This window comes from Salvelinus fontinalis, chromosome 6 (genome assembly GCF_029448725.1).
Source record: "Salvelinus fontinalis isolate EN_2023a chromosome 6, ASM2944872v1, whole genome shotgun sequence".
Lineage (NCBI taxonomy): Eukaryota > Metazoa > Chordata > Actinopteri > Salmoniformes > Salmonidae > Salvelinus > Salvelinus fontinalis.
In genome coordinates, this window is record NC_074670.1 from 38,256,664 (window position 1) to 38,272,062 (window position 15,399).

Genomic DNA, 15,399 nt, shown 5'->3' on the forward strand with positions numbered 1-15,399 from the left:
TTGCACACAGTCAATTATCACCAATTAGCTGAGACGTTGGGTACAGTAATGCTCCCTCTCAGGGCATGGCCTGTGCTTCTTGGCCCATCTTAATTTAGTTTACACCCCTCCAACCTTCCCTTCCTCACCCCGCTTCTCTTACCCTGAGCCTACACACTACACATTGGGGGGTCCTGATGGTGATTCATTAGTATGGGGCTCAGCAGTGTCTGACTGACTAGGGAGAGGAGTACAGGAGGGGTGCGGGGGGGGGCTGCAGAGCTTGGATTAACCAGGCTTTTGACCTAAATAGCCAGTCCAGTGCGTGGGTTCGGGGACAATGGGGGCGACTAGTCGGTTACACGGACTACGGCCAATTATCTATTGATTGGTGCTTTACTGTGTTGGTGCCTCTTCTTCTACTAGCCGACACACTCACTGACCATGTCACCTTCAATCACTGCCACCGAGAATGTCAGAGACGGCTGGCTGGACACACTCCACACCTACACATGCGCAGTGTACACACACACACACACATACGAAGTACACATACGACCGCTGTACACACCCCCACATGCAGTACATGCACATATGGCGCACACACACATAGAGAGAGCGAGATGCAAGTGCACATTCAGATGCTCTGGAAGAAGTTTGTATTTGTTTACTAATGTGTATTTACAAACACACTCATTTTTGTAGTGGTTTCAGTTCCTTGGCTTCCCATGGTAGCTGTTATATGAATCACCCTTTGTTGTATAAATCCTCCATTTTGTAGTCCTGCATTTTCCCATCTACTTAAGTTGCATTTATATGAGATCAATGTAGTGTTTGACATTCCCAGCGGATCAAAGCGGGCATTCTGAAATCCTTCAACAACCCCACAGAGAAGACTGCAGATGATGAGACCAAACGCCAAGTCAAAGGTTCCTGTTCCATTCTGACACTCAGTAGTTTTGACCTAAATCAATAGCGCCATCTTGTGGCAGCTTTATGTACTGTTCAATGGCTTACTATGGAAAAATACTACCTCAACCACAGGAGGCATGTTTCATGAATAAACAGGCATTGATTAAAGTACATTTATTCTGAATGATTGTAGCTGAATGTTGTTGTTTTTACTTGCCTAACCTGTATCTCCTTATGTCAGCATACGGGAAGGAGGGTGTGAAGATGAACTTTGTGGATCGCATCTTTGTGGGGGAGTTGACCAACACCATCATGTGTGAGGAGTGTGAGCATGTAAGTGATTCATTGCCTGTCTATTCTGTTTATGGTTACTGGAATCTGTGTGTGTGTGTGTGTGTGGTCAACCACTGAATAGTTTGGCTGTATTCCTTAATACTTAATGATTTAATTATACAACTACAGTTATAATAATAAGATATGCCATTTAGCAGATGCGTTTATCCAAAGTGACTTACAATCATGCTAAATACATTTTATGTACGGGGTGACCCTGGGAATCGAAAGCACAATCCTGGTGTTGCAAGTGCCATGCTCGACTGAGCCTTATGTTTTGTGTGTGTCATACACAGTTACACCATTTTAAACCACTTCTCAATGAGCAGTGTTCATATTTCTGTAAGACCATAGTTGTTCCCAGCTGAAAGCCATGCCGTACTTTGATTGTGAGTGTTATGGGTGACTGTCCTCTGTCTCCCTCAGATCTCCACAGTGAAGGAAGCCTTTATTGACATCTCCCTGCCCATCATTGAGGAGCGGGTGAGCATATCTTGGCATTCGTTTTGCAATAGTGTCCAGTCCGGAATACTGCTTCTGCCATGTTGGTCATATGTGATAAGTGTACAGTGTACAGTTTGTTTCATCTCTGTCTTTGTGTCATGTCCTGGTGCTGTTCAGATGTCCAAGCCGTCCAACCCGGGCAGGACGTGGAAAATCAGTCGGGAGCAAGAAGCTCACGTCTCCCACGGTGACGAGACGCTTTCCGCAGTGCTCAATAAGAACAGCAGGAAACTTAGCGTACAGGTGTGTGTGTTCTTTGTGTCTGTGTGTAAGTGTAGTTTGAGTCAGTGGGTGGGTGTGTTTTGCTGACTGTGTGTGTCTACCTCCCTCAAAAGCAGCAGCAGGGCCAGAAGTCCCCTGGCTCTGTGGAAGAGAAGGGGGCAGACAGTCCCCCGGACCACCCCGAGGAGGAGTCCCCCTCCGTAATGGCCCATGCTGCAGGAGGTTCCAAAATGGCCGCCACCAGCAGCCTATCTGATGGCAGCGAGAAAGACTCGGGCCCTCAGGACAGCAGCAATGACGCCGACAGTGAGGCCTCGGAGAGCGAGTGGACGCCCCGGCACTCCTCGGGCCACAGCCATGGTGGCAGAGGGTCCACCCCTACCCAGTCTCCCACCCCTGCTACCCTGCCCGCCCTCTCCCCCAGGACCCAGCTTGGTGGTGCTGTGGAGCAGCTGGTCAGTGCAGTGCATAAGATGAACCTGGGCCCTGATTCAGCGGACACACCCTCTACACACTGTCCTGAGGACCAGGGGGAGCCCCAGCCTCAACATCCTCAACAGTCTCCTCACTCCCACCACCAGGGGGCATTCCAGGCCCTGTCCCACAGCTATACACCCTGCTCCAAGGAGTGCTCCGTTCAGTCCTGCCTTCACCAGTTCACCTCGGTGGAGCTTCTGATGGGCAACAACAAGCTGTTGTGCGAGAGCTGCACGGACCGCCGGCAGAAACAACTGCGGAAGAGCACCTCAGCAGGTTAGTTAGAACACATACACCGTTTGATAGAGAACTTGTGCTGGTTTGAAATATATACTTTTTTATCTGACCTTTATTTAACTAGGCAAGAAAGTTAAGAACAAATTCTTATTTACAATGACGGCCTACCCCGGCAAAACCTGGACAATGCTGGGCCAATTGTGCTATGGGACTCTCAATCTCGGCCGGATGTGATACAGCCTGGATTCGAACCAGGGACTGCAGTGACGCCGCTTGCTTTGAGATGCAGTGCCTAAGACCGCTGTGCCACTCGGGAGCCCTCGAGAACCACTGTTAAAGACAATTTGTTGAGATTCTGTCCTGATAGTGACAGCAGTAGGTGATATGGAAATGCGTGGCTATTCGGCACCTATCCATGTCATGCATTTACACAGATATTCAAATGCAGACATTTAGGCTACACTGACTTGTATCAGGCAGAGCAATCATGTATTTGAAAAATGATCATTCACAACGTGACATTGTGGTGTCTATGTGCTTACAGACAGTGGTGTAAAGTACTTAAGGAAAAGTACTTTAAAGCACTACTTAAGTCGTTTTTTTAGGGAATCTGAACTTTACTTAACTATTTAGATTTTGCACAACTTTTACTTCACTACATGCCTAAAGAAAATAATGTATTTTTCACTCCATACATTTTCCCTGACACCCAAAAGTACTCATTACATTTCGAATGCTTTGCAGGACTGGAAAATGGTTACTATAAAGAATGTGAAGTGATTTTTACTTTTGATACTTAAGTATATTTTAGCAATTACATTTACTTTTGATACTTAAGTATGTTTAAAACCAAATACTTTTAGACTTTTACTAAAGTAGTATTTTACTGTGTGACAGTCACTTTTACTTGAGTCATTTCTTTTCGTTTTTTCTAGTCTTAGTTTTACCCAAGTATGACAATTGTGTACTTTTTCCACCACTGCTTACAGAGAAGAAGTCTGACAAGGTGTACACCAGCGCTCGCAAACAGATGCTGATCTCTTCGCTGCCCCCGGTGGTCACTCTGCACCTCAAACGCTTCCATCAGGTTAGCATATTACTTCATGCATTATTGTACACCTCTTTACGTTATAGTATATGATATATCATGTTCGTGTGAATTACGTTGTGTTCTCCTGTTTATCTAAATTGTTGTTGTGGTCATGGTGTAGGCTATTACTGTGTCCTATTGTGTGTTGATATCTTTGGGGTTGATTGTGATTTTGGATGTGTGTGTGTGTGAAGGCAGGGATGAACCTACGAAAAGTCAACCGTCACGTCAACTTCCCTCTCATCCTGGACCTGGCTCCGTTCTGCTCGGCATACTGCAAGGTACTAACTCTTCTTCACGTGAAAACAGGGACAATATCTTTACTAAAAACCTTACACTGAAATGAATATGGGTCCTTGGACACTGTAGCTCAAGTACTTATCAGTATTTGTGCTTGTAATGAATGGTTGAAAAGATAGCAATAGCTCAGATGCTCCTGTATCTGTCTGAGCTCTTGGCACTGCTTACTGTCTCATCCTGAGTTCATTTTGGACAGAACCTGGTGGCAGGGGAGCGTGTGCTCTACAGCCTGTATGGCATCGTGGAACACAGTGGGTCGATGCGCGGGGGCCACTACACAGCGTACGTAAAGGTCCGCTCGCCCCAGAGGAGAACCGAGCAGCCACAGCGCAGAAACCTGGCAGGTAAAAACGGTCTCTTTAAAAAAACGGTCTCTTTGTCTGTCCATAAAATACTCTCTATTCCTTTACCGATTTTGTGTTAAGAGTCTATGTCAATACGTTTACTTTAAAAAAAAGATTTATATATCGACCAAAGCATCGAATTGTATGATTGTAAAAAGTATGTGTCGCCTGTACATACAAACGCACTGTATTTGTGTGAAGGCCTCAGTCCGCGTAACCTTGAAGGCGGCATTTATGAGAGAAAAAGCGCTGTAGTGTATATAGATGTCCAGTGTTATATAGATGTATTTTCTCCTGTCCTTACTCAAGGAGAGCGCCTGCCATTCAGCGACTGTAATGAAAATGTCTTTTGTGACAGAGGTCTGTGTGAGTAGTTGTCCTCGCTGGTAATTAACTAGTATAGAACTTGAGGTGACATTGTCTAGGCAGCATTGGTGAGCCACCATAGAGAGGTCAAAAGGACCTCAGTAACCACCGCTGTCGTCCACCATCCATCTCCTCATGTCAAAACATCCCTTCTTACAACGCTCATCTTTTTTTCCTCTCATTTTCTTCTCACTGCTTTTCTTTTTCTCTTTCGCTTCAACACATGTTTTCCTCACCTTGCTGTAACCTTCCGTCAGGTAAAGGCTGAAATACACTACACGACGTTTGCCCGGTCTACGGGCTCTAACCATCAAGATAACCTCTGACATTTAACAATTCAGTCAAGCCAAATCGTAGTGTACACCCGGCGGCCTTAACGGCTGTACAATTAGGAAACTCGCACTTGGTGATAATGGCTGATTTTACGGCCGAATATATTCAATATATTTGAAAATTGTCGGGACACCGTAAGTGCCCTTGAGAGCCATCAACCGCAAATCGAGTATGCGCTTACACTTTATGGGCCGTGGCGTTACGTTTTACTACGGTTTGCTCCGATTTCCTCCGATTTTCAAAAATACGCCGGGATCCTGTAGATCAGGCTAAAAACCTAATGTTCGTCCAGTTTAAGTTTAAAATAGACTTAGCACAAACACTAAGTGTAGTGTTGTTACAATTATGAAATGTGCTTGGTCTAATTTAATTGTCTTACCTACATACCAGTGTTGCTATGAACGTCTTTGTCCATGCTGCTCCTCATCCTGTCACCGTTTCTGTGGTAAGCTAGCCACAGTCGTTGGTTTCTCACAGTAACGGCTCCTAGAAAATCTCCATCTCTTCCCATTAACCAAAGACCCTGACTGTGTTTCAGGTCCAAGGGAAGCAAGCAGTGCTACACAGGGTCAGTGGGTGTATGTAAGTGACACCAATGTCCAGACGGTACCAGAATCCAGGGTCCTCAACTCTCAGGCCTACCTGCTGTTCTACGAGGAGATGCTGTGACTGCCAGAGCACGGAGCTACCCAGAAATCGTTGGTCTCTCAGGAGACCGGGGAAGAGGGGGAAAAAAAGAGAGAGACCTGCTTTGGGTATACCACTCTCTAAACTTTGACTCCCAAGAGCATGAAACATGGCACGCACTACATGATGGGATTTGTAGGCCATCCGGGACATGCATTACATTGATGTATACTGGACTGCTCAGCATTGAAGGGTTACCACACTGTTCGTGTCTCGGTCCACTTACTGAACGTCCCCATACAGTCGCTCATACTTCTGTAGGTGAAAGAGACTGAGTGAGAAAGCGAGAGAGGGGCAGAATAGTATGTTTAATTAGCACAAATTATACAGAAAAAAGTGCTATGTTATTTATATTTTACAGCCTGCTGTGGTGAATACGAATTGTATTTTTTGTAGAACATGCGAATGTGTGACTATCATTAAATGGTGATTGCCAAAGAGTTTTTGGTAAAAGAAATCATGTAAAATTATGGAAAATATACACAAAAGACTTAAGTGCCAAAAGAATGTGATCTCAAACTATTCCTGAAAGGAGAGGTCCATAATGGGGCAGGCCATCCGAGTGTGTTTCAGACCAATAACATTACTGTGTTGGTCGGCACAGTTTTCCCCCCCAAATCTATTGCACCAGTGTGCATATTTAAATCTCTAACCGCACGGATACAAACACATTGCGATGTTTAACAAAGGGACATTGCTACATATATGATTGCCAGCTCGCCGGACAATAAACAGTCGTTTTCATTTCATTAGTCTTTTTATCCCATATTTTCTGCTGTAGTTAAACTAAAGGCAGTGAATGTGTTGATCAATCTTGAGATTCAAATGTGTCTCACCATTTATGTTAATCGTTCTGCAAATATTTTGGGGGGGGGGGGTGAAATGGAGATATTTTATCTGTCGGTTGTTGGGACATTGCCAAATTATTCTGGTCAAGTGAAGGATTACTATAAGTAAAGATACGGTTTGATTCATTTCTTTCAAAACAAATAAATACTCAGTGCCTACACTCTAGGATTATTACGCTTCTGCATGTTAAGAACAAATAATTACAGTGAACACATATTTGCTTACAGACAGCTTGTGTGAAATGTATATGCAAAACCATGAGAATTTGGTGTTTTACCACAATACTAAACCGTATATAGATATGGTGCCTCAGGCTACAGTATTTATCTTCAGGTGTTCTTTTCCTTCTGAAAATGTCATTTGATTTCAATAAGGAACTCGGTACACCGTTGGGTTATGTGAAATCATATATATATCGAAGAGAATAAATCTAATTTATGAAATGGGAAACCAACAAGGCTCAGCTTACATGTTCTTATTTTGGTTGGATGTTTGAATCCCTTTTTCCCCCAAAGGAAAGTACTTGTTAGTGAATGAGTACGGCTGTTGTTTTTGCACTGAAATTTGTATCATCCCTCTTTACTGCGTGAAGACGGTGCCGGCCATTAGTCAGGGGCTGTCACAGTGAATCCCATAGTGCCATATTCACTCTGTCGGTGGTGGCGATGTGCCGTGACGGGTGCAAAGCAGCGCTGTTTGAGAAACATGTCGTGAGCTGGTGAAGAGGAGGTGGGTGTGGAATCAGGAAAAGGGCAACGTCTAAAAGTATCCCATCGTCCACCCTCCTGGTCCCATACACTGTGACATCCCAATCACGCTGTTAAAACATTCAGAGTGTCAAGCCACCCACCAACAACAGAACTTTTTTTAAATGTATTTTTAAAAGCAGGGGCCCTCGCTTGGGGACATTCTCTTGAAGGATGAGAGATGATTTTAATCTCAGTTAATGAAAGGGCCTCGTCCTCTTTCCTCTGTCACGGTGGTCATGGAAACCAGTGACAAGGGACCGCTGCAGTGTTCATCTCTTACAACAGTACAATACAAAGGGACAGTGCTCAGGCTCAGCGTAACATTTAGTCACTGTCATGGAAGGCCTGCGTGGCAGAAATAGAAGTGTATTGCCTTCAGGGCACTGGTCACATGATACCAAGAGTTTTGTTTCTGAGAACCATGTTCTCTGTCAGCATCTGTGTTAGGCGACCTACAGTACATGGGTGTTTATTTTAGTCTATAGCGTTATTGTCTTGACTTGTTGCCGTCTTGTGTTTCAAATGTTTATTTCAGAGGTTTTAAGACAGAATCCCAATACTGGACTGAATTCAATCAATTGAAGATAGGGGATTTTCGGAAAGAGCCGATGTGCTCTGTCCCAGACAGTCCACCAGATGGCCGCATGCACTGGATACAGACAGCTGTTTGCCATTGGAACTGAACAGGACCGTGTGCAGTAGGAAAACATCCATCTTTTTAATAGCCAACCACAAAAATTACAGAAATGACAGGCTACAGATCTTGACTGAGATCAATAAAAATGACCTTGTCTCGAATGCAATAGCTTAGGCCTACTGAAAGAGGGTAGACACACAGATTGTATAATATGACTTCCATCTAACCTGGAAGAAAAAACAAAAAAATACTTAGCAGTGGCATTGACTGTCTCGTTGATAAAGATCATGCCAATAGCCTTAATTGACATCCTGTGTCCGCCGGTGCTCACTGGGCTCTTTCCCGCTCTCTCTTTCCCCTCTGGTCATGCTGTCTATTTGGGTGCACTACCGAAACAGTGAACTGAATGGGGAGGTTCAATTCTAACTGTATGTCCATCTATAATTACGATATGGATGTATTTGTATTCATATTTCTAGACCCCCTTGTCCCCAGCTGCTTGCTAAATATTGCTAAATAAGTTCAGGTCACAAAAAATATTCATGCAATAATTATTGATAAATTAAGTTATTTTTTTTATTCCTTAAATGTTCTTGCCAAGCAATGAATGTCTCATCTTACAAACAACTGATGCAATATTTTATCAAAACAATTCCCCCTGAAAATAGATTACATTACATTGTTTAACAATATATATAAAATGTTCTAATGCAATGTTTGGACGTTTCAAATAAAATCAGTTATTTAGTCCATGAGCCAAACCCCCAAATTTGGACCTTCAGGCTCATTTGGGGTGACAATGTCTCATAGTGATTTACTTGAAGGTCTATGTCCCCAGAGCTGGAAATGTGTGATAGTAGTGCAGCAATGGGAGCTTTCTCTGTGTTATCACTCTTTCATCTCGCCATCTTTTCTTTCATTTCTCCGTTTTAAGACAATTCACTGTGTACAAATCTAATGACAGAAACATGAAAAATAATATTTATGTAATTCTTTAAAACGATGAGACAATTTTACTTGATTTAACCTTTATTTAACTAGGCAAGCCAGTTAAGAACAAATTCTTATTTACAATGATGGCCTACCAAAAGGCCTCCTGCGGGGACGGGGGCTGGGATTAAAAACACACATATCGACAACACTACATAAAGAGAGACCTAAAACAACATAGCATGGCAGTGTTACGCACGCCTCTATAAAGAGGGAACGCAACTCCCTGCTGCAACTCAACTCTCCGTGAAGCGAAAGAAGTATGGACCGTAGGTGCGAGTAAGGATGACAAAAGTCAGAATTTACCGTTTACTAGGATTTATTTCCTTAAACGGTAATATGGGGAAAAGGGGCTGGACGGAAACAAAGCAAAGAAAGTAAATATCAAAGCTTCCCCCTCTCCTATCTAACCTGCCTACCCACTACTTACTTATCTTAGCACCACCTGGTGCCCTAACCAAAATACAGGGGGTGGTCCGCCCAGGTCTTACCTAGTGTGCCTAGACAGTGAATATACTACGGGTATATGTATGCCCGCGGGCCTCTTGCCTAAGCACTCCCAAAGTGCCTTCGCCTTCCCCCCTGAGAACAAATGAAACAGAATAATTATTAACAATTTCACAAACACTTTACAACAAAACTGAGTAAACTAACCCAGGCCACTAAAGAAACTTTGACAAAGCAACAAACACAGAACATACCACACTTTCTGTTAAACAACCAACACTATATCATAATCTAATTCTCCAGCAAGGATCTCTCTCTCTCTTTCTCTCTCCAAAATATTAAATGAAAACACACACTCAAATACAACACAGAAACTGGGGAACGTAACAGCAGCAACACATGACAACACAGCATGGTAGCAACACCGCATGACAACAACATGGTAGCAACACAACATTGCAGCCGCAAAACATGGTTGCAGCATAAAACATGGTACAAACATTATTGGGCACAGACAACAGCACAAAGGCAAGAAGGCAGAGACAACAATACATCACGTGAAGCAGCCTCAACTGTCAGTAAAAGTGTCCATGATTGAGTTTTTGAATGAAGAGATGGAGATAACTGTCCAGTTTGAGGGGTTTTTTGTAGCTCGTTCCAGTCGCTAGCTGCAGCGAACTGAAAAGAGGAGCGACCCAGGGATCGGTGTGCTTGGGGGTCCTTTAACAGGATTGGTGGCAAATATGATAGCCGAATGGCAGAAAAACATTTAAGATTTCACCCTATGACAAACAATGGTAGTATACGAGTTATTGCTCATATATCCCCTTTCATCAGATATCATTGGAAAGCTTAGATTCCCAGCTATCCATCAGACACATTTTCAGAATGTTCAGGTCAACAGAACGTTGACCTTGAGTCTAGGGTACATATCAGAATTACCTCTATAAATTGCTTTAAAAAATAAATCTTGGTTCATTTCAAAGCACCAGCTACAACTATTGTTTAAAAATTGCCCACATTGACATTAGAACGTTAGAAGCTTAGCCATAGAATTCCATGTAGTGGGGCAGCTGTTTTTGGATTGTAACTTTGGTGATAGATACACCACATTTCACACACACAGCTAGATTTGTAGATACAGGGCCATCATAGGCTCTGATAAGGCTTATGCATGAATGCTATCTTCTGTAGCGTATGGCAGCTCGATATACAAGTACAATTCCTGTACAGGACACTATCGCAGGGCCTTGAACATATATTTCACGTAGAAATTCAGTCTCAAATCGTCACCAGTTTGGGGTCAGACACCGCTGAACATCTGAGCAAAAAAAATCCACGTCCATGTTCTCCTGGCTGGAGTGAACTCGGGTGAGAATCCCACTTTTCAGTGTGGCGGTGCATCTGTGTGTGAGTGAGTATTGTCTGTAGCTTGTGAGGTGTGTAGACATATTCCCACTATTTAGGGAATAGAGTGTCATTTTGGATGCACCCAGAGATTCTTAGTTGTGCACACTTTTTAGTCCAGGACTAGAGAATATAAAACGGTCACTGTGGTCTTGAGATGACAAGGGTAGGCTATACTGTACCAGTGGAGTTTAGGTGGTTGAGTACCCTGGCAGATGCTCCGAGGAGCATCATCATGGAATGCTCACTACTCTTCAGCTGTTTTGAAGAGAACACGCATGAAACCACTCTGAGACAAAGAGATTGCAGAGACAAATAAGAATGCAAACAAAGAGAAGTGGAGTATAGGTGGAAAAGAGTTGCAATGATTCATTACATAATCAAACATTTTGGTTTTTACCTCGGTGTGTGTAAACCCTTTCTCTCCTCTTCTAAAATGCTCCCTCTTTCCCGCAGCTCTGTCTCCTTGTACCTATTCTCCGTACCTTTTTTATCTACACCCTGACTTATTTTCTCCAGTGTTCATTTCAAGTGAATATGTCTTAATCATGCCATAGCTGTGTGTGTGAAACTCACAATACGGTTCCACCACCATCTCCTCTTTATTGACCTATTCCAATACATACCTCTATTTCCATCCTGGCCTCGGATGTATGTCCTCTTTTCTTCAGTGTTAATTTCAAGGGAATATGTCTTCCAGTGTTGGGGAAGCTACTCTGAAAATATAGTTTACCAAGTTACCAATTACTTCACATTGGAAGAAGTTAAGCTACACTAATGCTACCCTTAAACATACATAAAGTAGTTAGATTTAGCATACCTATATCTGAAATGTCATGGAATACAAATTGCAAGAACCGATCACTCTGGTGTCAGATGTTAACAGAATGTGATATTTAGCCTATTTAACAAAAAAAAATTCAATTGAGAATTAGGCAGGTCTGATGCAAAAAAAGAATGGAAATTCTTGCCTACTTTACCCATATTTTATTTTTGCAAATAAAAGGAATGTGTAGTAGTAAGCTACACCACTACATTGCAAAAAAGTTAACTACTGAAAACCTTACCAATATTTAAATTTAGTTCAACTACCACCGAGCTACAGAAAAATGCGATTAAATTACAAGTTGAACTACAATTGTAATGTATATAAGGATATGAATTTAAGGATATGAATATATCAATAGCGTGTAAATAGTATTTTTGTTTTCTGTTGGTTTCTTTCCTATATCTAACTTGTTTGATTTTTAAATGTAATGTATATTATGCTGTTCGTCTATTACTGTTCTGTACTTTGTCATATATTTGTACATTTTATGTCGATCCCAGGAACAGTAGCTGCTGCATGTGCAGTAGCTAATGGGGATCCTAATAAACTAAACTCCCCAACACTGCCTTCAGACCACCGGTGTGTGTGAAACTCACGATAAGATTCCACCTACTGAGTCCCCTCTCCCTGGGTAGGCTGCAGTATCAACCTCTTAGTCTTATACATAAAAAGTTCCCCACTAGTTTAGTCTATATACAATCACTTACTGACAATAGCCTCCATGGCTGTGGCCCAAATGACACCCTATTTCCTGTAGAGACAATGGCTGTGTTTACACAGGCAACCCAACTCTATTTTTTCACTAATTGGTCTGTAAAAGATCTGATGTGAAAAGATCAAAATCAAATTGTATTTGTCACATTCCGTGAATACAACAAAGTACCTTACAGTGGAATGCTTACAAGTTAAGAAAAATAAGTGTTAAGTAAAAAATTGAAAATACAAAATAAGTAACAAATATTTAAACATCAATAAAATATCATTATGCACATAAAGTCGGAAATTTACATACACCTTACCCAAGTACAATTAAAAACTCAGTTTTTTACAATTCCTGACATTTAATCCTAGTAAAAATTCCCTATCTTAGGTCACTTACAACCACCACTTTATTTTAAGAATGTGAAATGTCAGAATAATAGAGAGAATTCTTTATTTCAGCCTTTATTTATTTCATCACATTGCCAGTGGGTCAGAAGTTTAAATACACTCAATTTGTATTTGGTAGCATGACCTTTAAATTGTTTAACTTGGGTCAAACGTTTCGGGTAGCCTTCCACAAGCTTCCCACAATAAGTTGGGTGAATTTTGGCCCATTCCTCCTGACAGAGCTGGTGTAACTGAGTCATGGTTATAGGCCTCCTTGCTCGCACATGCTTTTTCAGTTTTGCCCACAAATTTTCTATAGGATTGAGGTCAGGGCTTTGTGATGGCCACTCCAATACCTTGACTTTGATGTCCTTAAGCCATTTTGCCACAACTTTGGAAGTATGCTTGCGGTCATTGTTCATTTGGTAGACCCATTTGCTACCAAGCTTTAACTTCCTGACTGATGTCTTGAGATGTTGCTTCAATATATGGTCCCCTGTGGCTCAGTTGGTAGAGCATGGCGCTTGCAACGCCAGGGTTGTGGGTTCAATTCCCACGGGGGGACCAGGGTTCAATACCCACGGGGGGACCAGGATGAATATGTATGAACTTTCCAATTTGTAAGTCGCTCTGGATAAGAGCGTCTGCTAAATGACGTAAATGTAAATGTAAATGTACACAAAATGTTCCCTCCTCATGATGCCATCTATTTTGTGAAGTGCACCAGTCCCTCCTGCAGCAAAGCACCCCCACAACATGATGCTGCCACCCCCGTGCTTCACGGTTAGGATGGTGTTCTTTGGCTTGCAAGCCTCCCCCTTTTTCCTCCAAACATAACGATGGTTATTATGGCCAAACAGTTCTATTTTTGTTTCATCAGACCAGAGGACATTTCGCCATAAAGTATGATCTTTGTCCCCATGTGCAGTTGCAAACCGTAGTCTGGCTTTTTTATGCTAGCCTTTCAGGTTACGTCAATATAGGACTCGTTTTACTGTGGATATAAATACTTTCGTACCGGTTTCCTCCAGCATCTTCACAAGGTCCTTTGCTGTTGTTATGGGATTGATTTGCACTTTTCGCACCAAAGTACGTTCATCTCTAGGAGACAGAACGCATCTCCTTCCTGAGCGGTATGACGGCTGCGTAGTCCCATGGTGTTTATACTTGCGTACTATTGTTTGTTCAGATGAACGTGGTACCTTCAGGTGTTTGGAAATTGCTCCCAAGGATGAACCAGACTTGTGGAGGTCTACAATTATTTTTCTGAGGTCTTGGCTGATTTCTTTTAATTTTCCCATGATGCCAAGCAAAGAGGAGCTGAGTTTGAAGGTAGGCCTTGAAATACATGAACAAGTACACCTCCAATTGACTCAAATTATGTCAATTAGCCTATCAGAAGCTTCTAAAGCCATGACACAATTTTCTGGAATTTTCCAAGCTGTTTAAAGGGACAGTCAACTTAGTGTATGTAAACTTCTGACCCACTGGATTTGTGATGCAGTGAATTATAAGTGAAATAATCTGTCTGTAAACAATTGTTGGAAATATTACTTGCGTCATGCACAAAGTAGATGTCCTAACCGACTTGCCAAAACTATAGTTTGTTAACAAGAAATTTGTGGAGTGGTTTAAAAAACAGTTTTAATGACTCCAACCTAAGTGTACTTCTGACTTTAAATGTACATGTAGGTAGAGTTAAAGTGACTATGCATAGATAATGAACAAAGAGTAGCCGCAGTGTAAAAGAGGGGTCTGGGTAGCCCTTCGATTAGCTGTTCAGGTGTAAACACAGCCTAAGACCAGCAAAACTGTGGTCAGACAAATTCAATTTCATAAAAACATTCACTTTAAAATATTTACATTTACTCTACTAAATCAAATTTGTGACACATATTACAGGCTATTTCCAAGTAACAATTTATCAGAAGAATGACATTACATCATTTCTGCAGAATTGTCCGTTTCATGTTGATTATTTCTGTGTTCCCGGTCCAAAATCACCACCCCATTATAGCTGATTATAAATCCATAACAATACATATATTATCACCTAAAGTTGTGTTCTATCTTTTTCTCAACTTAAGTTCTTGTGAACATTACAAGTTTTGAACTTATATTTGCTGTTTATGGCCTGTAAGGCCTCATTGACCTGAGCTCATACAACTCGTTTTTGAGTAAAAAAAGCATAATGTATGGATTATTTTGACAATAACAAATACTCAGATGAAACATATTGTTCTATTTATCACAGACTACTTTTTGTCAAAGTTTAACAACGACTCTCTCCTCCTCACTAGTGTCATGATCAAGAGCCTCGTTTGGTCATTGTGCTGCCACAGAATGAATTGTGAGCAAGGCCTCAAAAAAGCTTTATATACCAGAGTTGCTAGAAAAGTTCTATATATTATTGAATTAATGTTGCAATAGTTTGAGAGAATGCCAACACGTGTGGTTCCTATGGGGGAAAGGTTCCTGTGGGGGTTGCCATGGAAGCCAAGAAGGGGAGTGGGGTGTATGTGTGCTCAAACACACATGCTTGTGGGGGTCTGGGAGAGGAAGTGTGTCCATCTGATGAATGGGCATGAGCCTGAACTCAATTTTATACACTAATTGTA

The 15,399-nt window shown here is 42.0% G+C and overlaps 1 protein-coding gene and 1 non-coding gene across 3 annotated transcripts in view; both read left to right on the plus strand.

Annotated features, from left to right (window-relative positions):
• LOC129857793 (ubiquitin carboxyl-terminal hydrolase 45-like) overlaps positions 1-7,083 on the plus strand; it is a 44,138-nt gene extending 37,055 nt beyond the window's left edge. The window contains exons 10-18 of one of the 2 annotated variants that reach the window (XM_055926368.1): positions 827-908; positions 1,133-1,224; positions 1,651-1,707; positions 1,846-1,971; positions 2,064-2,703; positions 3,654-3,751; positions 3,949-4,035; positions 4,251-4,398; positions 5,636-7,083. In XM_055926368.1, the coding sequence (XP_055782343.1) occupies positions 827-908; positions 1,133-1,224; positions 1,651-1,707; positions 1,846-1,971; positions 2,064-2,703; positions 3,654-3,751; positions 3,949-4,035; positions 4,251-4,398; positions 5,636-5,766 (1,461 nt within the window). In that variant the 3' untranslated portion in view covers positions 5,767-7,083. The remainder of the gene's footprint in view (positions 1-826; positions 909-1,132; positions 1,225-1,650; positions 1,708-1,845; positions 1,972-2,063; positions 2,704-3,653; positions 3,752-3,948; positions 4,036-4,250; positions 4,399-5,635) is intronic. The other variant, XM_055926369.1, reaches the window with a different exon arrangement.
• Positions 7,084-13,273: 6,190 nt separating this feature from the next.
• Positions 13,274-13,346, plus strand: trnaa-ugc (transfer RNA alanine (anticodon UGC)). Its single transcript has one exon. It is a non-coding gene; the product is annotated as a tRNA-Ala (tRNA).
• The last annotated feature ends 2,053 nt before the right edge of the window (positions 13,347-15,399 follow it).